The 24,419-nt window shown below is 55.2% G+C and overlaps 1 protein-coding gene across 2 annotated transcripts; it reads left to right on the top strand.

Annotated features, from left to right (window-relative positions):
* The first annotated feature begins 7 nt into the window (after positions 1–7).
* GPBAR1 (G protein-coupled bile acid receptor 1) lies at positions 8–14,757 on the top strand. 2 transcript variants are annotated; one of them, XR_012664318.1, is made up of 3 exons: positions 8–8,970; positions 9,822–11,610; positions 14,523–14,757. XR_012664318.1 is itself a non-coding variant. In XM_048868773.2 (2 exons), exon 2 carries the CDS (start codon positions 9,950–9,952, stop codon positions 10,982–10,984), a length of 1,035 nt encoding a protein of 344 aa, XP_048724730.1. In that variant the 5' UTR covers positions 8–8,970; positions 9,822–9,949; the 3' UTR covers positions 10,985–14,757. The 2 variants fall into 2 exon arrangements, 1 of the variants encoding a protein (XP_048724730.1); XM_048868773.2 differs by having other exon boundaries at positions 9,822–14,757.
* The last annotated feature ends 9,662 nt before the right edge of the window (positions 14,758–24,419 follow it).

The following is a 24,419-nucleotide window of genomic DNA, read 5'->3' as shown; positions in this document are numbered from 1 at the left end:
GCCCCGGGGAGGGGGAACGGGGGGGCGTTGGGTGCTGATACTGGCAGATCCTAGGGGGTTGCAGGGAGCGGGCAGCTGGGGTGAAATGAGAAACCGATCTGCCCGCCTCCTCCTTGCATGTGGATGCTCCTGGGAAGTGCTGATGAGATGCGGGAGTGAAGGGTTATGGGGGTGCCCCATGGGGAACTGATTCCCCTAAATTGTCTTCACTGTGGGACTGTTCTGCCTTCTCTCCCCTCCAAAGGCTCTGTGTCCCAGCAGTTCTCTCTGGGGCCCCATAGGGCTGCCTCTCTTGTGTGCCAACCGCTGTCTCCCTGCCGTGCCGGTTGGTTCCTGACCGCTGCCATGCTGGACCCGGTTTGGGCCCGTCAGATGGTAGCATGTGTCAGGGCAGGCAGCCAGCTTCTCTGGGCAGGCTGTAATGCCAGGCTCTGCTCACCTGGGTGCAGATGAGGCTGCCCTGGGATCTCGGCCATGCTGCTGGCCATGCGCTGAAAGGCAGCCAATTGGGGATCTCCCTGCCTCATGGAGGAAGGGGGTTCCAGAGTCTCAGGTGCCCCCTCCGAGCGATCCCAGCCCCAGCGTTCAAATCTCAGGCCTGCTGCAGGGGAGCATCAGAATAAAGCCCCTAAGGTAGCAAAGAGAAACCTTTGTGGGCCTCCGGAGAGCTGCGCCAGCCCCCAAAGGGCTCCCCGAAACCCTCCTGCTGTATCTGGGTTCAAGGTGCGTCTCTGGGGTCCCGTGACCGCCTACCCTGCCCGCTGCACAGTTGCTAACGTATTTATCCCCCTTCCCCTGTGAGACAGGGCAGGGCTGTCCCCACTGTACAGAGGGGAACTGAGGCATGGCGATCAAGTCACATGGCCAGTGTCACCTGAGCAGAGGGGAATTGAATCCAGCTGTCTGGAGTTCCAGGCAGGCTCCTTGGCCGCTGGTCCGTTCTTCCTACTGTGTGGCCAGAGGGATGGCAGGGCCAGGTCCAAGGGGGCACACATGGAGCTGGCTGAGGGTCACACCCAGCATGGCGGGCGGCGGGAGGGAGTTGTCTTTTGGCCACTGCTTCTCTCGGGGGCAGCAGGGACTCACGGACCCAAACCAAACATGGGGAGGGAGGATCCCTTGTCCCAGCCAGGGCTGGGGGTTGTGCCTGGAGGGTGGCCGATCTGCTGGGGAGAGGGGGAGATGATGGAGAAGGGGCCGCACGGCCCAGCCATTGTGGTGGCTTTTCCTCCCCACCCTGGAAGGGACATGATTCCCCCCCCCATTGTCCCAGAAGGAGGGCATGCATCGCCAATGTCCCTGCTAGCCTGCTCCATGCAGGAGTTAGAGAGGGCAGATGGTGCCTGTTCCCCTGGAGGCTGTATGGGGAGGGGTGGATAGTAGGCTCCTTGCGACCATGGCCCAGCCCGAGAAGCTGGTTCTGGGGAATTGAGAGGGTCTTGGTATCAGGGCTTTACGCTCATGAGGGCTCTGTTCCCCCTCGCTTCCTGCAGCCCCTGGGCCCGTGATCTGGCCAGGCTCTTTGCAGTTTCCTTCTGTCCTATGTCTGCCGCCTCCCCTTCAGAGTCCTGCCAGTTGGGGCGGCCGAGACACCTAGATCCCTGGGTTCTGTTCCCAGCTCTGCCAATGACTTCTGGAGTGACTGGCTCAGTTTCCCCATATATAAAAGGGGGATAATACACAGGGCGGTGGGGCTTAACTAACTGCTGTCTAAAGCGCTTTGGGATCTCCTGAAGAGAGATGTTATCAAAACACAAGCTGATGCTGCCTTGTTGCCCCTGGCCCGTTGCATTTTCTTAATTTATCCTACATGCTTTTAACCTACCCTCTCTCCTTTATGCAGCTCCGGTCTCTGGAGGGGGGCCACGGTGCCAGGGGGTGGGGTGGACGAAGCCTGGTTCTGTTAATGCGCTTGTGCACATTTCCGTTGTACGCTGAGGCAAACTTATCTCAGCCCAGGCAGGAAGGAAGGAGTGTGGTGGGGAAGGGCAGGCTGTGCTCCAGGGCAGCTTGCAATCTCTGGATCCCCTGGCACAGCCGTGGACACCTGCAGAATGCAGCGGGATGCCCTCCTGGCTGGTCTCGCCCCGTTAAGACACCAGACTCCCCAAGGAAAGAGTCCTGGGGAAAGCCAGAGCTCAGCAGAGAACTTGGCAATGCTTCCCTGTGTGTGCATTTACTAGTGGAATCGTGCCCCCCCCCTTTTTTTCCCAGGCCTGCTGCCAGGGATTTGGAGATTTGGAGGGGGGGGGGGCTGCTCAGCCTGGGAGAAGGAGAAGAACCAGCCCAGCTAAAGATGGGAAAGACCTATTGGCTCCCCTGGCCCTTCCCCAGTAGGGGAGTGGCTGAAGACTGTCTGTTCCCATCACACTCCAGTGCCTTCTCTGCACTCATGCTGTGGCCAGCGGGGCTGCCCTTTCCACAGTGCGTGGGCTGCAGGAGGGAAAGGGCACAACCTGCCAAATGCCAGAGGAGGTGATTGCATTGGCAGCAGAGCAGTTACTCTCCTTGCGAGTCCGGGATCCCGCGTTGGTCTGCAGCGAGCACGGCCAGGTGTGAGTTTGCTTGTTTTTCTTCTAGCTAGAGTGATATGGGAGGAATGGAGCTGCTTTGGCCCACAAGGAAAGACCCTTGCTCTGGTTCTTTATTCAGGGCAGCTGTTACGTGGGGTTGGCTGTTTATGGCAAGAGGAGATGACTTGTAGCTGAGATCAGGGCCCCGTTGTGCCTGGCGCTGCCGAGACGCAACAAGAGACAGCTCTGTAATTCACTAGATAATGCATTTTCAGTTTCAAGTCTCAGTGGTGAAGGTTTCTCTTTAGACGGATCCATGTTTGTATTTCTTGGGTGCGAGACTGGGACTTGGAAGCCCGAGGTCAGTTTCCTGCTCCGCTACAGCCTTCCTGGGTGGCCTTGGGCCAGTCTCTTAGTGTTTCTACACCTCAGCTGCAGAATGGGGAAAATGGCACTTCTGTTTCCTATGGCTGTTGGGAGGGTAAGTTCATTAAAGCAGTGGTCCTAAACCAGGGGTATGTGGACCCATGGGGGTACGCGGAGGGCTTCCGGGGGTACGTCCACTTACCAGGTAGTTGCCTAGTTTTACAACAGGCTACATAAAAAGCACTAGCGAAGTCGGGACAAACTAAAATGTCATACAGACAATGACTTGTTTACACTGCTCTATACACCGGACTCTGACATGTCAGTACAATGTTTATATTCCAATGGATTTATTTTATAATTATATGGTAAAAATGAGCAAGTCGGTAGTCTTTCAGTCATGGTGTGCCATGACACTTCTGTATTTTTATGTCTGATTTTGTAAGCAAGTAGTTTTTAAGTGAGGTGAAACTTAGGGGACGCAAGACAAATCAGCCTCCTGAAAGGGGACCAGTTGTCCGGAAAGGTTGAGAGTCACCGCAGGAAAGAGTGCGAGGGGGTCAGATACCACAGGAGTGGGGCCAGGAAACGACCTGTTTAGCGGAATGAACTAGATTTAAAACCGATAACGTTAAAACTTTTACTCCTCTGGAGAGCATCAGTTTCAGTCTGTTTAAAATGGTTTCAGCTAACCCCAGGGCTGCTGATTTGAGCAGTGAGGTGAAAACCCCACTCTCCTAAGCAGCTGTGCTTAACAAAGATTGGCTGGCACTTTTCAGAAGAGTTCTCCCACTGCTCTGGCCACATTCCCACCAGGAAGGAATTCACTTGCTGCTTCTCCCTCTTTTCCTGTTGAATTTAGATACTGAATGCTTTATCGCTTCCTGCCCAAACTGGCTTACAGCGTTGCTGGGTGCTGTGAAATAGCTGCTGCATTCCACCCCAGAGGTGCCTGGATCTCGGGGCTAGGTGAAGCAACCACCATACCAATAAAGGCTGTGAAGGATGTTGGATGACTGGTGGTATATAAGAATGGCCCTACTTGCTCCGACCAAAAGTCCGTCTAGCCCAGGATCCTGGCTTCCAACAGTGGCCAGGGCCAGGTGCCCCAGAGGGAGTGAACAGAACAGGGAATCATCCAGTGATCCATCCTCTGTCGCCCATTCCCAGCTTCGGGCAAACAGAGGCTAGGGACAGTAGGAGGGTGGTGAAGCACTGGAATGGTTTCAGAGGAACAGCCGTGTTAGTCTGTATTCGCAAAAAGAAAAGGAGTACTTGTGGCACCTTAGAGACTAACCAATTTATTTGAGCATGAGCTTTCGTGAGCCACAGCTCACTTCATCAGATAGGTGGTGGAATCTCCTCCCTTAGAGGTTTTTAAGGTCAGGCTTGACAAAGCCCTGGCTGGGATGATTTAGTTGGGGATTGGTCCTGCTTTGAGCAGGGGTTGGACTAGATACCTCCTGAGGTCCCTTCCAACCCTGGGAGTCTATGATTCTGTTACACCATCCCTGCCCATCCTGGCTAATAGCCATAGTTGGATCTATCCTCCATGAATTTATCTAGTTCTTTTTTGAACCCTGTTATGGTCTTGGCCTTCACAACATCCTCTGGCAAGGAGTCAAGAGTGTGCCCTTGTTGCCAAGAAGGCCAATGGCATTTGGAGGTATATAAGTAGGGGCATTGCCAGCAGATCGAGGGACGTGATCGTTCCCCTCTATTCGACATTGGTGAGGCCTCATCTGGAGTACTGTGTCCAGTTTTGGGCCCCACACTACAAGAAGGATGTGGAAAAATTGGAAAACATCCAGTGGAGGGCAACAAAAATGATTGGGGGGCTGGAGCACATGACTTATGAGGAGAGGCTGAGGGAACTGGGGATGTTTAGTCTGCAGAAGAGAAGAATGAGGGGGGATTTGATAGCTGCTTTCAACTACCTGAAAGGGGGTTCCAAAGAGAATGGCTCTAGACTGTTCTCAGTGGTGGCAGATGACAGAACGAGGAGTAATGGTCTCAAGTTGCAGTGGGGGAGGTTTAGGTTGGATATTAGGAAAAACTTTTTCACTAGGAGGGAGGTGAAACACTGGAATGGGTTCCCTAGGGAAGTGGTGGAATCTCCTTCCTTAGAAGTTTTCAAGGTCAGGCTTGACAAAGCCCTGGCTGGGATGATTTAGTTGGGGTTGGTCCTGCTTTGAGCAGGGGGTTGGACTAGATACCTCCTGAGGTCCCTTCCAACCCTGATATTTTCTGATTCCACAGACTGACTGTGCGTTGTGTGGAGAAATACTTCCTTTTATTTGTTTTAAACCTGCTGCCTATTTGGTGACCTCTAGTTCTTGTGTTAAGGAAGTGTTGTTAACTACTTCTCAAATCTACTTTCTCTGCACCAGTCCTACTTTTATAGACCTCAATCATATCCCCCCTTAGTCGTCTCTTTTCCAAGCTGAAAAGTCCCAGTCTTATTAATCTCTCCTCATATGGAAGCCGTTCCATACCCCTAATAATTTTTGTTGCCCTTTTCTGAACCTTTTCCAATTCCAATATATATATATTTTGAGATGGGGCGACCACATTTGTACACAGTACTCAAGATGTGGGCGTACGATGGATTTATATAGAGGCAACATGATATTTTCTGTCCCTTTCTTAATGATTTCCAGCATTCTGTTCCCTTTTTTGACTGTCGCTGCACATTGACTGGATGTTTTCTGAGACAATAAAACGTGTGTTTTATTATACTCTGGGCCTTACCTCCACTTCCCACCATGAGGTTCTTCTGTACAACCAAAATTATTGTCCCTCAAGGTCCCATTTGGAGGGTTCGTCGGTGTAAAAAGAACTGTAAGATGATTGGTAGATTGGTGATTGGTAGAAAGGGGCCCTAGAACAGGGGCTTTCAACCTTAAAATTTTTGGAATGGAGATGCCAGACCCCTTTGGAAATCTTAGACATAGTCTGCAGCCCCCCCCCAAGGTGTCCCTGGACCACAGCTTGAAAACCACTGCCCTAGAAGAAGCAGCTCCCAGAACATCCGAAATATTTCTTTTGGGGAGAGAGGAGATGGTTCCCTGTCACTGCCTCTGAGCCAAGATTCTGCCATCTGGAAGGTCCTACTCCTGCTCTCAGGTTTCTGTGGGTCAAGCTCATAGGGGCTAGGAAGGGGATATAAAAACATTTCACCTCTACAGCACAGGTTGGAAGCAGGCCCTGAGTTAGGAGTTGCATGCTACAAGAAGAGAGACACTCTGACCCTTTCATCATCGCTGGTTTAAATTGGAACCCCGGGGTGCTAACAGAACTGGTTACTCCCTGCTGCCTGGATCATATGAAACGAGTTAGCAGGTCTCAGCCCAGTTTGTAGTAACCAATTTGTCCATGTACTAAAACTTATCAGTGCCTTGTCACACGCCGCCCTTACCTCCTGCACATTTGATTTTCAAGCACTTTCCACCCAAGTGGGCCACTGGCATTAACTCCATTTTGCAGATGGGGAAACTGAGGCACAATGACTTGGGCAGGGTCACTGGCAGAACTTGGAATAAAACTCAGCTCTCCCATCCAGAGCCAAGCAGGGATGCAAGATCTCCTGAGTTCCGGTTCCATGCTTTAGCCTGGCTGAGCAGAAGCCATTGCCCTGCTGGCCACGCATTTCCCCTGAGATGAATCCTCTTCAAAACAGAAAACAACATTTTAATGAAATAAAAGCTGATCAGCTTGTTCCGCTGTGTCCTGCTCTGAGCTGGGGCGGTCTGGCTTGATCAAAGGCTCCTGCCGGTCATTATCTAGCTGTAATGATGTAATTGGCTCCCCGCGTGGGCAATCTGCTGACTCCCTAACAAGCCTGCTCCTTCCCAGGGGCTCTTTATGGGTCCATTAAAGGCGCATCCCCGTGGCTGTTATTGCTCCGGCAACTGCCTGCCGCTCTTGCCCCGAAGGCAAAGCATGTTTCCCCGGCGGAAAGCGTTTTATGATTCTCTGGCTCTTTGTAAATGAGCCGGGTGGCAGCTGCCGGTGGGTTAACTCAATGGGCTGTGAATGGAACTCGGGCCTTGACGCCTCCGTTGCTGGGTGCTCGAAGTGTCCTCCGTCTGGGGCTTCCCATCAGTTTAACTGCTCTGGTCCCCAGACAGTCCCCCTACCTTTCCCAGCAGGGCGGGTGCGGGAAGGGGCATTGCCTTGGGCAGGGATTGGTCCCCATTCTGGCAGTCTCAGCAAGGAGTCCCTGCGCTCCGGTGGATCTGGGGGAAGCAAAGTGGGAACTATAATGACGAAACAATACAGAAGTGAGGATTTCACAACTACGTCTATAAAGACATAAGGGTTTCCCAGCTGTGTCTATTGATAAGTGAGTTCTTACTGAACAGAAAACTATCAAACTAAACTTCCTTTTACATCCTCTAGGCTCTTCCTGTTCTCTGGAGGTGATAGATCAGATCACCTTTCGAACAGCCCCAGGTTGCCTTATTTCAATGTGACTAGTTTGGAATGGGAGGAGGTGACCGGTCGCTTCCCAGCTAATGGCTGCCCCCGCTGCTTAGCCAAAGATCTCAGCCTAAGAACAGGGCCTCAGCCTGTCACAGGGAGAAAAGGCCTTATACAGTCAGACAGTGATTTTGAGTCTCTCTTTTGTACTTCTAGAACTAGCTAAGTGATAAGAATACATCTAAATTCTTAGAGTATAGGCCTTTACAGACAGGCCTGAATATCTATATCCTAACACTGTTAACCTCTGCCCTGCTGCACATCATGACCCTGCAGATAGCACCTTTTGCCCCCACATCGGAAAGCCTCTTGCCCAGATTATTACAGGTGGGGAAACTGAGGCATGGCAAGCCAGTCCCTAGTCCAAGGTGACCTACCAATTGTCTCCTCCTCACCCCAGACATTCTGTGCAAGTGAGGGTAGCGACCTGGAACATCAACACACTCAGATTCTCATCGCTTCTACCAACCTGAAGCGTAACTACAGCGAGGCCCAAGGAGCAATCGATCTGAAGAGGACTGAATTGCAATAAAGCACTAGCCAGAGATGTGGGAAGTAGGGGTGCAGGGGGTGCTTCAGCACCCCCAGGGGTCCCACTCCCCAGCTGCTAGCTCTGTGCATAAAACTTGGGGGTGATTCCTGTGCCTATGCCCTGCTCCCGGCCCTCCACCCGCACTCTGCTCCCCAACCCCTCACCTCACCTGGGGCTCCGGTCCCAGCTGCTGGCCCAGGGCCCCGCGCCTGCCCCAACTCCGCTCCCGGGCCTCTGCTCCTGGGGCCCTGGCTGCTGGCCCTGTGCCCAGGGCCCCATGCCCGGCCCCCTGCTCAGTGGGGGCCCTGTTCCCAGGGCTCCACGCCTGGGGCTCCGCACCTGGCCCCATGGACGGGGCTCTGCTCTTGGCCCCGCACGTGGGGTCCCGGTTGCCGGCCCCCGCCCGGGACTCCGCTCCTGGCCCCACATCCACCCCCAGCTGTGGTCTCAGCTCCCTTACCCCTTTCTGGGTGCCCCCCTCCTGGAGACACAGCCCTGCGCCCCACCTCTGGGCGGGGGGAGGTAACGGGGCTGGCTTTCAGTACCCCCACTACTAAAAATGTCCCAGAGCCACTGGCACTAGCAGACAACGCATACGGAAGGGGAGGCGTTAGATCGTAGCACTGTGTTTTGAGACGATCATTCACGAGAACAGGAGCTCTGGTGGCTTTATTAGCCAGCCAATCTTTGAGTAAAGTACCTAATCCCTAATCCCAAGCCATTTTTAACGTGTTGCTTTTCATAACACAGCAGAGAGAGACTTTCACAATCTAACCATGCTGGTCGGTTAGGTAGAGATCTGCTGCCAAGAGTGAACTCCCTGCGGTGCAGACACATGATTTCAACAGAGATTTAGAACGAAGAGTCCTTCCTCCTGCCTGTTTGACTTTGTGGTTCTGAAGAGTTGGACGTTCGCAACGATCAATTTATTTATTGACCAATAGCTGAATATGGGCAGGAATTAAATCAAATCTCTCTTGGGCCGCAGTCATGGAACTGTGACTGAATCTCTTGCGATGATATTATGGATTATTCGTTTTTGTTTGCTGTGTCGGAATTGCCCGGCTCTGTGGACAGGTGATTTTTGTAGACGTTGCTTTTTAAATAAATAAAAAAACCCAAGAATTACATCTCTAGCTATTTAGAGCTATCGACAGATCGTTATTCGTTTTCTCACATACGCAGCCTTTTTGCTCGGCAATTAATTTAAATCGGGGGGGGGGGTTTAAAGGCCTTTTTTGTATATGTTGCTGCTTTGTCTTCTCTTTGAAGGGGGCACCCTGTGCAGTAGCTTAGACTCTTGCTCAAAGTGTCAAGGGATCTTTCACAGCCATGAGCGAGCATATCAGTCACTTGGTTTTAGGCCTGAGTTTAAAAAAAAAACTTGGCACAACGCCTCCGGCTGGGTGGGCCACCCAACTCCCTCCAGCGCAGCGCCCCCCCCGGCTGGGTCGGCCACCCCGCTCCCTCCAGCGCAGGCCCCCCCCCCCCCGCTGGGTGGGCCACCCCGCTCCCTCCAGTGCAGCCCCCTAGCCCTATCCTGTGATGTGGGGCTCAGCACTGACTCTGAAGAGCGAATGCCCCCGCTGAGCACCCTCCAGACTCCCCCCCACCCAGCATCCTGGGTTGTCCTTGGGGGCTCTGGCCAAATTTTGATCGGGCCTGACCTTTGTAAGTTCCTTGGAGGCAGCGAGGTGATGGTCTCCTGTTTGTGTATCCGGGGGGGCGGTCTCCAAAGGACAGGGAGGCTGGGGAGATCTTACGCCATCTGGGCCCGATGTCATCATCGCTGCAGGCTCGTGCTGCTTAGACAGGAAATGGTCTTGCTTATTCATGAGCCGGTTAGATTCTCGAGCAGTCTAGGGCGTGTCACTGTCCCAGCGGTCTAGGCAGAGAATAACGCTGCAATATGGTCTCTTTCCTGGCAGGAGGCTGTGGCCTGTCCCGGGGGAGAGAGGAGGATGAGCCCCGCGCCCCCGTCTGCAGCGTCGCCCGGCTCGTGTCACGCTGCACTGGCTGACCCCGTTCCGACCTGCCGCCAGCGCTGAGCGAGAGGATGGAGAACTCCTCTGGGCACGCCGGGGCGCAGGGGAGCTCCCCGATGCGCTTCATCTTCTGGCTCTCGGGCCCACTCTCGCTCTTCATCATCCTGGCCAACCTCTTCATCATCCTCGGGATCCTCTGCAACCGGAAGCTGCACGGCCCCGCCAGCTGGTTCTTTCTCAGCCTGCTGTCGGCTGATCTCCTGGCCGGGGCGGCCCTGCCCTTCATCCCTCGGATGCAGTTCGAGGATAGCCGGGGATACCACATCTGCTTCTTCGTCCACGTGGCCCCCAACTTCCTCTTCCTCGCCTTGCTGGCCAACCTGCTGGTGGTGCACTACGAGAAGTACTTATGCATCAGCTACCCGCTGCACTTCCATTGCTTTTGGGTGCACCGCTGGGTGCCCCTCTGCCTGCTGCTGACCTGGGTGCTGCCTCTGCTCTTTGCCTGCCTGCCAGTGCTGGGGTGGAACCACTGGGGACCCAGCTCCAACTGCTCCTACCACCAGGTCTTCCCCACTGCCTACCTCTACCTGGAGATCTACGGCTTCCTCATCCCCTCCATCCTGGCCATGGCCTTCATGTCCATCCGGGTGCTGCGGGTGGCCAGGCACCAGCTGCAGGAGATCAAGAAGGTGCTGCGCTCCGTGAACCAAGGCCAGGGCCCCTCGGAGCTGGAGCAGCAGCTGGAGCTGAGGCATGCCAAGTGCATCGCCAGCCTCTCCCTGATCTTCCTGGTGTGCTGGGTGCCCTACGTGGCCGGCCTGCACGTCTCGGTGCTGGCCATCCAGAACCGCAGCTTCATCGACAAGTACACCCTCCTCATCCTCACCTGCGTGGGGAGCAGCAGCGCCGCCGTGGTACCCATCACTCTGGGCTTCTGCAACCGCCAGTACACCCAGTTCTGGAGGGAGGTGGTGGCCAAGGGCTGCGCTGGCTGCAGGGCGCGGTGCTGCGAGCGAGGGGAGGCCGGGCGCCAGCAGGGTGGGACGTCACAGAGCGGGGCCTCTTGCCTTCAGGCAGAAGGCATGGCTCCAGCTCCCAGCTGATGCCCTGGCCCCTGCGATGGAGACACCAAACCTGCGACCGTGGCCTCTTGCCACAACAAGGCAAGTCTGGGACTTGCTGGGGATGCAGCAGCTAAGGGGTCAGCGTGGACCTTTCAGAGGGATCCAATGATTTACTGGGCCGTTATATTTTAATGACCGAGGCAGGCAGGTAACCTCATCCTCCCCCGCCCACACACGGATGCTGGGCTGGTCATTGCTGTTTTCTGCACTTTGGTTGGCCTAAAGAATAAGCTTGGATCTCATGCCCCGGCCAGTCAGATTTTGGTACGTTAGTTTTTCAAAGCAGGCCGTCGATTCCGAGAATGATCTCGGCTTCTGAGTGGCTGGTTCCTCGCTAAACGATCCTCCCTCCTGCAACCTCACTGGCTGGGGTGGCTTCCATCTGGTGTGCTTCCATCCCACGACGATACTCATCAATTATATTTGTTCCCTGGGGGTAAGACCTGAGTTTCTGGGCTGATGGGGGACCCGATCCTGCCAGGGTCTAGCAGGTGCCCTGACCTCTCCGGATCGGACCCACCTGAATTCTCAGCTCCTTTGTTGACGTTAACCCCGCAGTGAATATGTGAGTCGCTGCACCCCGTCGGGACAGGCTACAGGGCGAGGTTTGTATTAACGCTCGGAGTCAGGCCAGTGGGGCTAGGAATTCCTGGGGCCCCAGTACCCTCCCTGGCACAACTCCCTGCCCCCCAAGTGCAATTAGACGATAGCACCCCCGAAACAGTGGGGTTACTGCTGCTTGGGTCCCAAATGGGACTAGGGCCCGGCACCCCCGTGGGCTCAGAGACAGGAGCTTCAAGGGCTTATATCACTTCAAGGCAGAGCTCTGTTAGCAGTCACTTTTCCTTCCTGTCCCCTGCTAGGCCGAGCTGCTGCTGGGTCTCCATGTGGGTAAAAACCGCAGCCCCCAGGCAGCGAGCCGTGTTGGCGGAGACCAAAAGTGACTGGCTGGAGAGGTTCATTGGTGGGGAGAGGAGCCTATGGGATTCAGGCACCTTCGCCCCCTGTACGGCAGTGCCCAGGGCCGTCTCAGGTCTGGGTGCCCTTCAGCCTGGCTCTGAGAGCGCCAAGCCACTCCATGCACGGTCCACACCCCGCTCCTCGGACCGCCTCTCCCGCTGAGAGGCACAAGCGTCAGGCCACGGAGCAGGGAAGGGGTATCCCGCGCGGCGGGGTCCCTGCGCCTGGGATGTTCGGTTCCGGGCACACTAAGCCGCCCAACCCGGGTCCTGGACTCAGCCCAGTGCCTTTGCCCAGGCCCTGGCACCATCTCTGCCGCAGCCCCTGGTGTTGAAAGGAGATTCCCCATTTTAACCTCGGCCCTGGCTCGTAAAGCCCAGTCTGCCACCAGACCTCCGAGCCTCCGCCTCGGGCTAATGCATTTGCTGCTGGGCCCTGTTCATCCAGGGTCTGCGGCCCGGTTCCTCATACGGCTTGTGTGTCACTGGTTGGCAGCGGTGGGAGCCCCACTGAACGGGGGAGGGAGTCGGCTGAGCCCGGGATCCCGGCTCTCCTGGAAGGGAGAGTCAGGTTCCCGCCTCCTTGGCCGCTGGGTCCCTCTCTGCAGCGCGCTCCCACCCACGGTTTATCCCACAGCCCAGCTGCTTCCCAGGGCCTTCTGCTTTGCGACTGTTTATTTTTATCCGTGAGCCTTTTTCCAGGCCTCATGGGGAATTTCCATCCCGGCTGGGCCTGCCCCACCAGCCGGCTCCAGGGCCTTGTCCCTGGGCTCCCTCCCTGTTTAGCGGGCGATTCCTGGGGATGGCAGTGTTGGGGGCGAGCCAGGGCTGAGGGCCGGAAGGACCTGCTCTGTCCTGCTGTGTCCCACCACCCTCCGGGCCCGGATCCAGCCCTGGCCAGGAGCTGGGGGAAGGACCTTGAGGGGGCTGGGACACGCCACGGGGAGACCAGCCCGTCCCCTTTTATGGCCAGGGGCGGTTAGTGCTGAGGGAAGGGAACCAGAGCGAGGACCAGGGCAGGGGCATCCAGGAACAGGTCTCTCCAAATGGCTCCACCAACGTCCCCCAATCCTGATCCCCAGCCTCCCCCCGCAGATATTCCACTCCGGGCCCCCACCCCACTCTGCGGCCGCCCCACGGTGCCCCCACCACCTAGGCCAGGCTGGCGTGGGATGGAGACCAGCCAGGGAAGGCCCCTCTAGATGCCGGAGTGGAGCGAGACCGGCCCTGACGGATCCATCCCAGGCAGGTCTCTGGGGACCTGCTCCATAGCAGCCGCTGGTTTGATCGCCGAGTCTCAGCGTGTCATTAGAAACCAGCACATTGCACAAGAGGCGGGGGGAGGGTTCCCCTGTGGAGCCCCCCCGAAGCTGGCCAGAGCGAAGACTGTCTGAGACAGGCTGCCCCCTTCTGTGCATGTGCGAGGGATGGACAGGGGATGCTCCTTTATACATTTCCTGGGGGTTCTGTTGACTGCCTGCATGCCCCCCTGCCTGTGACCAGGTGCCAGCCTGCAGCACCCCTATTCTCCCCCGATGGTGGGGTCCCCTTTCCCCCACGGGGCCCCGATGCCCACAGTGCTCTCATTTCCTTCCAGCTCCTGGTGCCCTGAATCTTCCCTGGGTCCTGGTCCCTGCAATACCCCCATTCCATGCTGGGGCTCATATCTCGCCCCCTTGGGCCTTGTGCCTGTGGTATCCCTTCCCCTATCTATGCCATCTCGGGGCCGTGTCCTGTTTTCCATATCATCCCACCTCTTAGCTAAGCAAATCGGCCAGCCCAGGGATTTGCATAGGGAGCTGGCTCCGTTGGAGAGACACGCCGGGCCTGCTGGCCCTTCGCACCAGCAACGGGCCTCGCCCCCAGGCCTTGTCCCTGTCAGCGGCTTCACCCGGCTGCAGTGGCTCTGGGACTGGGGCTGCTGCCACACCCTCTGGCTTGAAGCAGTAATAAAAGACACCATCATCGTCACCGCCCCAGCCTGGGTGGGTCTGTTTGCATGACGCCTGTTCGTATGCGCCCCCTCGGGATTTGCATAGCCCTGGGTGCGCCTTTCCTGGCTCGCCCGCAGCCCGTGAACTCTGCTGCTGGGCTTCACTCCCCTCCCTGTTAGCAGGGAGTTGAACCAGAGCAGGAGAACCAGTTTGAACCAGTGTTTCTACTTGAACCAGAACCCAACCAGACCCAGAATTTTGTCCTGCCGGCCGCACGCCCCAGAAAGGTGGGTTACCGGCTAACAGAAAGGACCAGCATTTTTTGAGCTCACTTTTCAAAATGCGGCTGGGATCGTACGCTCGTTAGTAAACGAGCCAACGCAAGAGGCCTGTGAGTGCGGCCAGAAAGGCCTGGCCCAGGCTGATGAGCACGGGCTGAGATGAGAAGGAGGCCCACCCCCAAGAGCAGGGAGGGAGAGGGATGCAGCCGGGGGCCCAGAGCTAGCGGCCCACTTTCTGAGACTCCACCCTGGGGGAAGAAGAGGTGGGATTGTCCCTTAGCAATAACTCTTCAAACGCAGGGGAAAAGGTAACGGTTTGCAAATCCTTCTCCTCCTCCAACAGGTCTCCTTCTGCCCATCCCCAACCCCTGGGGCAGCGTCTCACGCCCATGCCCCAAACTGCAGTGTCTCTTCACCACTGGGGTCCAATACGCCGGTGCAGGTATCAGAAGCTGGTACTTGATTTCGCTCAAAGTGTTAATAAAAAATCGACTGTTTGTTCGACAGGCCAAAAAAACCCTAGGAAAACTCATGTGAAATTAAAATTAACAAATAAATTAGTGGTTAAACAATCAGAAGAGTTTCCGTTTTACGTTTCAACTCTCTTTTTGGAGTTTGCGTCCACTAAGATTGAGATCTGAGCTGAGCCGTTATTGTCTTTTGGTGGCTTGAACTGGAACCGGACCCGAACACTCTGAATGCAACTGAACCTGGGCCTGAACTGAGCTAAAATAAATAGCGAGGGCACCAGGGCGAGCGTGAAGGAGACTGCACCCAGAAGGGAGCAACCAGTGCTGCTGGAGATGGGCAAGACACTAGATCCCCCCCGGGTGACTGTCCTGGACCTATAGGGAATAGGAGCAACTCTCATGGGGCAGCCCTGGCCCAGGGAGGGGCAGCTATGGGGAAGGTGGACTGCGGTTTCAATGGCATTACACTGGATCTTCTGCATTGACAGCGAGAGCAGAATGTGGCCAGACACCTTCACCGTTTGCCCTTGGTTACATCTGTACACTGGCTGTTTCCTCCGGCCCAGGAGCCCACAGAACAGAACCAGGGCAAATCAAACGGGACCCGAACACACCCAAACCTCGGAACCAAAGTCCAGGAGCCAAACAACCACTCAGCCGCTTTGCATTTGTGTTGCTACCTAGCTATTGCCTTGTCTTCTCATTTGGCTGTAAATTTGGCTGCCACAGAGTTAATATAGGCCGGACACCTTCCCCTTCTCTCAGGCGTAGACCCAGTCCCCATGCCGTAGCCCAAATGATCTGCTCTCTGGGTGGCTGTTGGGCAGGTGAAGGTGTTAATGTGGTTTGAAGGATGTCCCTGGTCATATACCTGCAGCCTGGCCCCGCTACCTGTGAGCTCCCAAGCTAAGCCGTCTCGAGTGGCTGGCACTTGGATGGGAGATGCTCCAGGTAAAAATTCATGGGTTTGAAGGCCCGAAGGGACCTTTCTGATAATCTAATATGACCAGGCCAGTGATTCCTGCATCATCCCCATCACTTCTGTTTGGGTTAGAGCATCCAGTCGTGACTTCCAGAGATGAAGGATCCAGGTGAATTGTTCCAATGGGTAATTACCCCGGTACCAATTCCAGTGATAACACAATCCCTGCGTGTCTAGCTTGGGAAGTGCTTGGAGATCTCTCAGGCTGAAAGGAAGCAGAGAGAGAGAGACGCACAGCAGGGTTCTTGCTCCCATTCACAGGGGAAATGAAAAGAGGCCCCCGATTTCATTTCCTGAGCTGATGGCCTTTTGCTTTGGCTGGTGACAAACTGAGTTGACCTGGAAAGCTCAGGCCGTCCCTCGAGTCTCATCTTGCAACCAGAAAGAGGATCTGCAGCCGCACCTCACTTCTGCTTCCCTGCTGGGGGCGCTCCGGGAGAATCTCAGCAGCATGTGAATCAGCAAGGGGGTGAGGAGGGGAGGGCAGTGCCTGGAGACGTCCGGTCTGGCCTCTGCTGGACTCCCGGGGCGGGGAGCGGAATCTTCCTGAAGCATCACTGTCATGGGGCCAGTGACCCGCCACAAGAATCAAGCCCTCACTGGCCCCATGATGGCCCTAGCAACTCTGCCTGGGGTACCGTGGGTGGGGGCTTATTGCCATTTGGTAGTGGGGCATCTGAACCCTATAAGAAGGCTGCAGGATCAGTCCAGATGGGGCTCCCCAGGTAGGGAGAGGGAGAGGGAGAGGAAAGGGCCAGGGAAGGGCCGCGAGCGAGGAGAGGTCATGAAAAGGTAGCTCCCAGGGAGGGAGTGGGTAATTTGAAAGCACCCAAAAAGGAGAGAACTAAAAGGCTTGTTCCTAGGGAAGGTGCAGGGGAATGGAGAGACCGCTCCGGAGGAGGGACTGCTAACCTCGGTTTGGATGGGGAGGAATGGGTGGGCCCAGAAGGTCAGGGGCTCATGACTGCTTTTGAGAAGAGAAGAATGAACTGGAGATTAAGACTGTTTCCGGAAGCTGGGCTGACCTGTGTCAGTTTTCATTCCCGAGGCGTTGCTGACAAGGCCAAGAGCTTGTGTTGGACTGGTTTCCACTGGGCAGAAGGGAAATGGCTTCCCGTGAACAGCCGTGAGCCGCTCCAACTTCCAGGCCGACTGGCAAGAAGGAGGGCAGAGACCCCGACCTGGTGGCACGTCCTATCATTAGATTTCACAAACCCACTCATAAGTGTGAAATGTTAAACCGCTTTACCAGTCTCACGATGGAGTCACAGACAGCCACGCTGGGCACTCCAGTCTATCTAGCCACCCAGGCAAGCTGGACTGAGTGATAGCTGGTTGTTATACACCAAAGATCACAAAATATTCAGGTTACACCCAGTCCCAAGAGACCTGTCACTTACCCCAGGTCAGTTTGCACCTTAGATCTCACACCAAAGACAGCACTTGTCGCCAATCCTATAGCAAGCTAAAGAAGGATTTATTAACTACGAAAAGAAATGAGCGAGTTATTCCAAGGTTAAAGCAGGTAAACATAGATACACAAATGAGTTACAGTCCATGGTTTTAAAAGGTGACTGAGTTGTTGTAATCTGTCAGCTCTGAATGCCTCTTAGGGCTAACCCAGGTAGAGCCTGGGGATCTCTGCGTTTCTTTCGTAGCTCCAGCCCCGTGAGAGAGCAAACAGATGAAACCTGTTTTTCGTTCCTTCTTCCAGAATTCGAGCTGATGGGCCAAGCCCTTTTCCATGTAGCCAATTAACGCAAAGCCCCTTTGAGCTCTGAGAGCCCTTCTTGATGGGCAGGAGATGTTTCCTCCTGACAGAGTCACAGCGAACTTTTTTTACAGTTAGAAAGCAAAAATGTAAATGTTACTTTAGAGCACGTGCTAATGCTATTACAAGTAAGATTAATGCAGGCAGCAGCTCACAAGCATTTCATAACGTCTAAGCACTAAACACATTGTTATAAAGCCACTACCCCTCTTAGCCAGACGAACAGGCAGGTGAAACGGATGATTTTCCTGCAGTGAATCAGTCGGTGTCACACAGGCCCAAACCCTGGGTGCGATCTTGGACAATCACATGCCATGTTTCCGACTCTGGTGATTTTAGCAAGAATCGCACGGTACTGGATGTTTTACTTAAAGACCCAGCATCTGGAGTCATGTGATTAGGGGAGAATCTCCGCTGTCTGTAAAAAAAAAAAAACGGGTCTAGCTCTTCTGGCTGCAGAGCAAAACCTGAGTGTGTGACCTGAGGGCTCAAAAGGCAAAGAAAGGAACTCAACGTGTAGCTCTTCAAATCTCATGATTTGTATGACATGCCGGCGATTTTTTTGGGGCCTGTCTCATGAATTTCTAATGTTTCTGGTTGGTGGCACCATGCATCTCATGACGAGAGCCTCTTCCATCTCCTAAGAGCGCAGGATTTCTAGCCTTCCCCGGAGAGGCACAGACATAGATGGAAATGACTTACCAGGTCCTAGCTCTCCCCTGTGCAGGAGCTGGGACAGGAGTGATCCTGCAATGAGTTCTCCAGTCTAGTTTTAACTGACTCAAGCAATGTACCTTTCACCATGTCTCTAAGCACATGGATCCCTCTCTCTCTCTCTTGCAGCCTGACTGGCTTTTCTGATGCACTCGTCCCTTTGAGATTGGCTGGAAGTGATCCCCTCCAGGGAGCAACCGGAAAAAAACCTAGCCACCAGGTGCTTGCAAGTCACACACCGAGTTGCTTTAAAGTTGACACCTAGCATGACGCCACCTCCCCAGCGTAGCAGTGAGGGGCAGCTTAATGAACGCTTGGAAGGGCCCACCTCTGCAGCAAGCTTGCAAGATGATTAGCTCTGCCCTTCAGCCTCCTTGTGCGTGTGTCCCACAGAAGGGCAGGGAGCTGTATTCCCAAACACCAAGCCAAATCCACCCTGGCGTAATGCCACTCGCTTGGGTGGCATCTAGGCTCTTGGCCTATTCTCTTCGGCAGAGCACAGCACCACCTGGAGGAGACTGGGCCACTTTCGTATTCCCGGCACAACATGGGGAGAGACCTTGCTCGGCTGGGCAAGGTCCAGTTGCACATTCAAAGCCAACCTGAAGCATTTAAAGCCTGTTTTAATAAAATGCCATTCCTGGGTTGATCTCGCCTCTTATGCTGATGCCCATCACCATAGCATTGAGCCACGAGGCTGGGTTCACGTTCCCTGCTATAGAACCCCTGTCTAAGCTCTTGAGAGCAAGACCCTTAGAAAAGGGATTCGCCTTTTACATGGCATGGGGAAGAGCCAGCTGGAGCGAAACGGGACGCTCAGCTTGGGTTCAAAGCGGCCATGTGTGTTTGGCTAACTCTTGGTGCAGCAGGGGGAAGGGTGCACATGGCAGATTAGCCTCACTTGTGTCTTGTTTAACCTGACCATTTTATATTAAATGTGGGCCAGATGCTGCTCTCAGCCACTGGTGTAAATCTGGAGTCACTCCACTTCAGATTCAAAGCCTGTCACGCTATTTAATAGTGTCCCCCACAGCCTGGCTCACAAAATGCTGAGCAGCTACTAACCCCCAACACACACCGTAATGGTGACAGGGACCAGCTGACTTTGACAGGCCTGAACTGGGGTGCAGGGAACAGTCGGGCCCGTGATATTGTCTGTGTAGATTGTCACTGTGGGAAAGGGCCTGTCTCTCACCGCGTGTGTGTGCAGCGCCCCACGCAGGCGGCTGGGATCTCAGGCACTGCCCTAATGCAATGCCACCAGCACGTGTCAAAGCAAAGGACAATTACAACGTGCTGCAGTTTAAACTGTGTTTCTAGTGGCCTGCCCTGGGGCTTGACATCCCCCCCCAAGCCACTCTTGTGTCCCGTGCTGGGGAGCACAGACCCGCTATCATCCATTCTGACTTGCTCCAGAAATGCGCTGTTTAAATACTTTTGCTGGACGCAGAGTAATTTTGGACTCTCTGTATAAAGATTAATGGTAAAGCGCTCTCTCCCCGACTTGGCTTCAGATCCTGTGTGCCCAGCACTTCGCACCTGTTAGGATATAGATATTCAGGCCTGTCTGCAAAGGCCTGTACTTTAAGAATTTAGGTGTATTCTTATCACTTGGCTAGTTCTAGAGGTATAAAAGAAAGAATCAAAATCACTGTCTGCCGGTGTAAGGGCCTTCTCTCACTGCGACAGTCTGAGTCCCTGTGCTTAGGCTAAGATCTTTGGCTAAGCAGCAAAGGCAGCCCTAAGCTGGGAAGCGACTGGTCACCTCCTCCCATTCCAAACTAGTCACACTGAAATAAGGTGCTATTGGGCTGCTAGGATACAATCCTGTCCTGATAGTGCCAATCACCTCCAGAGAAAGGGAAGTGCCTAGAAGATGTAAAAGGAAACTTGGATGGATAGCATCCTGTCTGGCAAGAACTCACTTATCAATAGCTGGGATGTGAAATCCTCATTTCTTTGTTGTTCTGTCATTGTAGTCCCCATTTCCCCATTGTTTGTCTGTATAATCTCTGTCTGGTTCTGGGATTGTTCCTGTCTGCTGTATAATTAATTTTGCTGGGTGTAAACTAATTAAGGTGGTGGGATATAATCGGTTACATAATCATGTTAGGATTGGTTAGTTAAATTTCAGGAAAATGGTTGGTTAAGGTGTGACGAAGTGGGACTGTTCTTAATGTTTCCTCTGAATAGTGTGGGGGTGCCTCAGTTTCCCCTAGGCAGTTCTTAAGTATCTAGGGGGTGGAGTAAGGGTGTATGATCATTGCAGAGCCCTAGAGGGCAGGTGTGTGCAGGGGTCTGGACACAGAGAATGGCCAACACCCTGTTTCCTGGCAACTGATGGCCTGGGCCCTTCCCCCCCTGCAAGGTGAGAGCTGAAGGGTTGGAGAACAAAGGAATCTGGTGACCACCTGGCCCGGGAAAGGGACAAAGCCCTGAGGAGGAGGGGCTGGAGGGGGTTTTCAGTTTGGGGCTGGCTGGGACATGGAGTGAAGTGCAGACGTGGTTGTCTGGCTCACTGCCCCCCAAAATGGACCCAGCTGAGGGGTCCCGTTCTCTGCACCTGCAAGCTCTGTTTTAGACCATGTTCCTGTCGTCTAATAAACCTTCTGTTTTACTGGCTGGCTGAGAGTCACGTCTGACTGCGAAGTTGGGGGGCAGGACCCTCTGGCTTCCCCAGGAGCCCCGCCTGAGCGGACTCACTGGGGGGAAGTGCACGGAGGGGCAGAGGATGCTGAATGCTCCGAGGTCAGACCCAGGAAGGTGGAAGCTGTGTGAGCTGCGTGTCCTGAAGACGGGCTGCTCACAGAAAGGCGACTGCCCCAGAGTCCTGACTGGCTTCATGGGGAGCAGTTCCAGAGCATCGCCCAGGGACTCCGTGACAACTGGTGGCAGCGGTGGGATGTACTGCACCCCGTGGATGGTGCTTCCTGCAGTAAGTGACTGGGGAGCAGTAACACGAAGGGGGATTGCCGAGGACCAGCCCTGCTGAAGGCTCAGAGAGGAGCGGTTTCGGGGGGCGGTTAACCCCTGGGAGTGTGTGACCAGCGAGAAGGACTGTGCAGTAATGGGGTCCCCCTGGGGACTGCAGTGAGCAGTCTCAGGGGCGGAGGAGCCTGCAGCTTGGCCCGGGGAGAGAGAAGGACTTTTGCAGTAACAGGGTTCCCCTGGGGATTGCAGCGAGCAGTCCAAGGGGCGGAGGAGTCTGCAGCTCGACCCTGGCAAAGAGGTGGTGACCTCGAGAAGGGCTGGCACACTAGGGGTTCTCCCTGGAAACCGTGGGGAGCTGAGAACACATGGGCCTGTGAGTCCACAACAACTTAGGAGGAGCGGAGTGATGGCCTGTCACTGTCTCATCAAGAAGGACATTGTAACCCTGTGCAGAAAGAGAGGGTTGCACATTGGAAAGTTCACCAAAGCAGAGTTAATCGTGCAGCTGGAGGAGGATGACCGCTCTAAGGAACAGATTCCTGACCCCAACTGGGGCTATAGCAGGATCTGGGAGCAGCTGAAGCGGGAGCCAGGCATCGTCAAGACTCCTGTCCCCGACCAGACGGGGGTCTTCACGATCGGGTTCCCCATCGGGGGATCGAGACGGACGGGATTGGAGCTGAGTCTGAGAGAGCAAGAGGACCATGGGAGACAGCGAGAGCCCGAGAAAGAGCTGCAGAAGCAGCAGCAGCATGAACTGGCAGTGGTGCGGTGGAGAGGCCTAGGGGACCTCCCCGGGGTGAGTGGGGATAGACCCCGGGGTGCCAGTTCCGCAGGGAACCTCAAGACTAAATTGCTGCCCCTGGTTAAGGATGGGGGGGAGGTGGATGCCCACTTCACTGCCTTTGAGCAGGCTGGAGATTTGAACCAAGGGGACCCTGCGGAAAAGCCCCGGTGTCTAGCTCCCTTGCTGGGTCCCAAGGCCATAGACTCCATCAGCCAGATGGGTGGGGATGTGGACAGGCTCCCACTCCTGACCCCAACCTATATGTCTGTGTGGAGTTTCCTGGGGCCAGGCCCCTCGGACCTCCAGTGGGAGCAGAAGGTGATGCTCAATGGGGAGACATTCTTGGGGTGGCCAAAGGGCATGGGCTGCATAAACCTTCCCACATGCGGCCTGCGAGTGCTATCGACCACCCCTGACCTAAGGGAGGGCGTGAAACTGGAAGGGCCTGGTGTAACTCCTACCAAGGAATGGGAGAGATGCTGGGGCATCCATGGGAACGTTGGTGGCTTCGAACTTCCCCAGGTCACCGGCTAAAGTGACCCCGCTCAGTTCGATCTCGAAGGGGGGAGAGATGTGACGAAGTGGGACTGTTCTTAATGTTTCCTCTGAATAGTGTGGGGGTGCCTCAGTTTCCCCTAGGCAGTTCTTAAGTATCTAGGGGGTGGAGTAAGGGTGTATGATCATTGCAGAGCCCTAGAGGGCAGGTGTGTGCAGGGGTCTGGACACAGAGAATGGCCAACACCCTGTTTCCTGGCAACTAATGGCCTGGGCCCTTCCCCCCTGCGAGGTGAGAGCTGAAGGGTTGGAGAACAAAGGAATCCGGTGACCACCTGGCCTGGGAAAGGGACAAAGCCCTGAGGAGGAGGGGCTGGAGGGGGTTTTCAGTTTGGGGCTGGCTGGGACATGGAGTGAAGTGCAGACGTGGTTGTCTGGCTCACTGCCCCCCAAAATGGACCCAGCTGAGGGGTCCCGTTCTCTGCACCTGCAAGCTCTGTTTTAGACCATGTTCCTGTCGTCTAATAAACCTTCTGTTTTACTGGCTGGCTGAGAGTCACGTCTGACTGCGAAGTTGGGGGGCAGGACCCTCTGGCTTCCCCAGGAGCCCCGCCTGAGCGGACTCACTGGGGGGAAGCGCACGGAGGGGCAGAGGATGCTGAATGCTCCGAGGTCAGACCCAGGAAGGTGGAAGCTGTGTGAGCTGCGTGTCCTGAAGACAGGCTGCTCACAGAAAGGCGACTGCCCCAGAGTCCTGACTGGCTTCGTGGGGAGCAGTTCCAGAGCATCGCCCAGGGACTCCGTGACATAAGGTACAGCTAAGCAGAACTCAAGTTTTACTATATAGTCTGCAGTCAATCAGGAAGGGGGGGGGGTGGGAGGGGAGATGGAAACAGCGAATGGGGGTGGGAAAATTGGAATCATGTTTTGCTAAAGGGGGAGATGGGAACAGGGAATGGAGTAAGGAAATTGGAATCATGTTTTGCTAAAGGGGGAGATGGGAACAGGGAATGGGAGTAAGGAAATTGGAATCATGTTTTGCTAAAGGGGGAGATGGGAACAGGGAATGGGAGTAAGGAAGTTGGAAGCATGTTTTGCTAAAGGCAGGAATGGGAACAGGGACACAGGTGTAAGGCTCTGTGGGGTCAGAGCTGGGAAGGAGGACACTAAGGAAGGAAACTGGAATCACGTTTGCTGGAAGTTCACCCCAAAAAACATTGAATTGTTTGCACCTTTGGACTTGGGGGATTGTTGCTCTCTGTTCATGCGAGAAGGACCAGGGAAGTAAGTGGGTGAAGGAATAAGCCCCCTAACAGCACCCCTCAGCTTTTACAAGCACCAGGGATGCCGAATGTTCCTGGGTTTGTCGGTGCCTGCAGCTTGCACAGCACGGCGTTGTCCTCTCTGCTGTGAGACGTGCCTTGCGTGCCTGTCCGGGCGGGGGACCCCCAGCTGCTCTCTGGACTGGACTGGGCCAGGGGATTGGACCGCCGCTAATTGAACCGATGCGACTGCACTGGCATAAACTCCCCCTGCGCACGCCAGGCTGCGTCAGTCGCAGCTTTGCCCTGCGTCCACACGACCTGCAGCTGTGCTCACTTCTGGGAGCCTCGCCACAGTTCCTCCGACAGCCCAGTGGGACTGGGGGAGTAGAGATCAAACTCCCATAAACCCCTGGCAAAACCCCATAGTTCTGGTGGGAACTCCCATAAACCCCCAGGGGCTGCTACCGTGCCCTCGGCCTTTTCTCCCCATGCCTGCTCAGCACCAGGCTCCCCGCGGAGCAGAGGGAGTTGCTGCGGGAGCTTTGGGAAAGCAGCTGCTGGGTGGTGGTGGAGGGGCCAGTCTCTGACGCACTCGACCCCCTGAGATCCACAGAAGGTGGAGGTTGTAACACCAGCAGCCCGTCTCTGCCCGCCCCCCAGTGCAGGCCCAGCCAGACTGGCCTGGCCGCTTGCACTCCAGCGCTGTGTGTGTCCAGGCTGCATCGTCCAGCCCAGGCTCCGGGTCTCCCCAGACATTCGGACAGCGCTGAACACGCTGCTGGGGTTGTATCAATGGACCAGGCCATTACACTGGTGTGGGGGGGG

Source organism: Caretta caretta, chromosome 11 (genome assembly GCF_965140235.1).
Source record: "Caretta caretta isolate rCarCar2 chromosome 11, rCarCar1.hap1, whole genome shotgun sequence".
Classification (NCBI taxonomy): Eukaryota; Metazoa; Chordata; order Testudines; family Cheloniidae; genus Caretta; species Caretta caretta.
The sequence above is the reverse complement of the archived record's forward strand: the minus strand, read 5'-3'. Positions and strand labels throughout refer to the sequence as shown.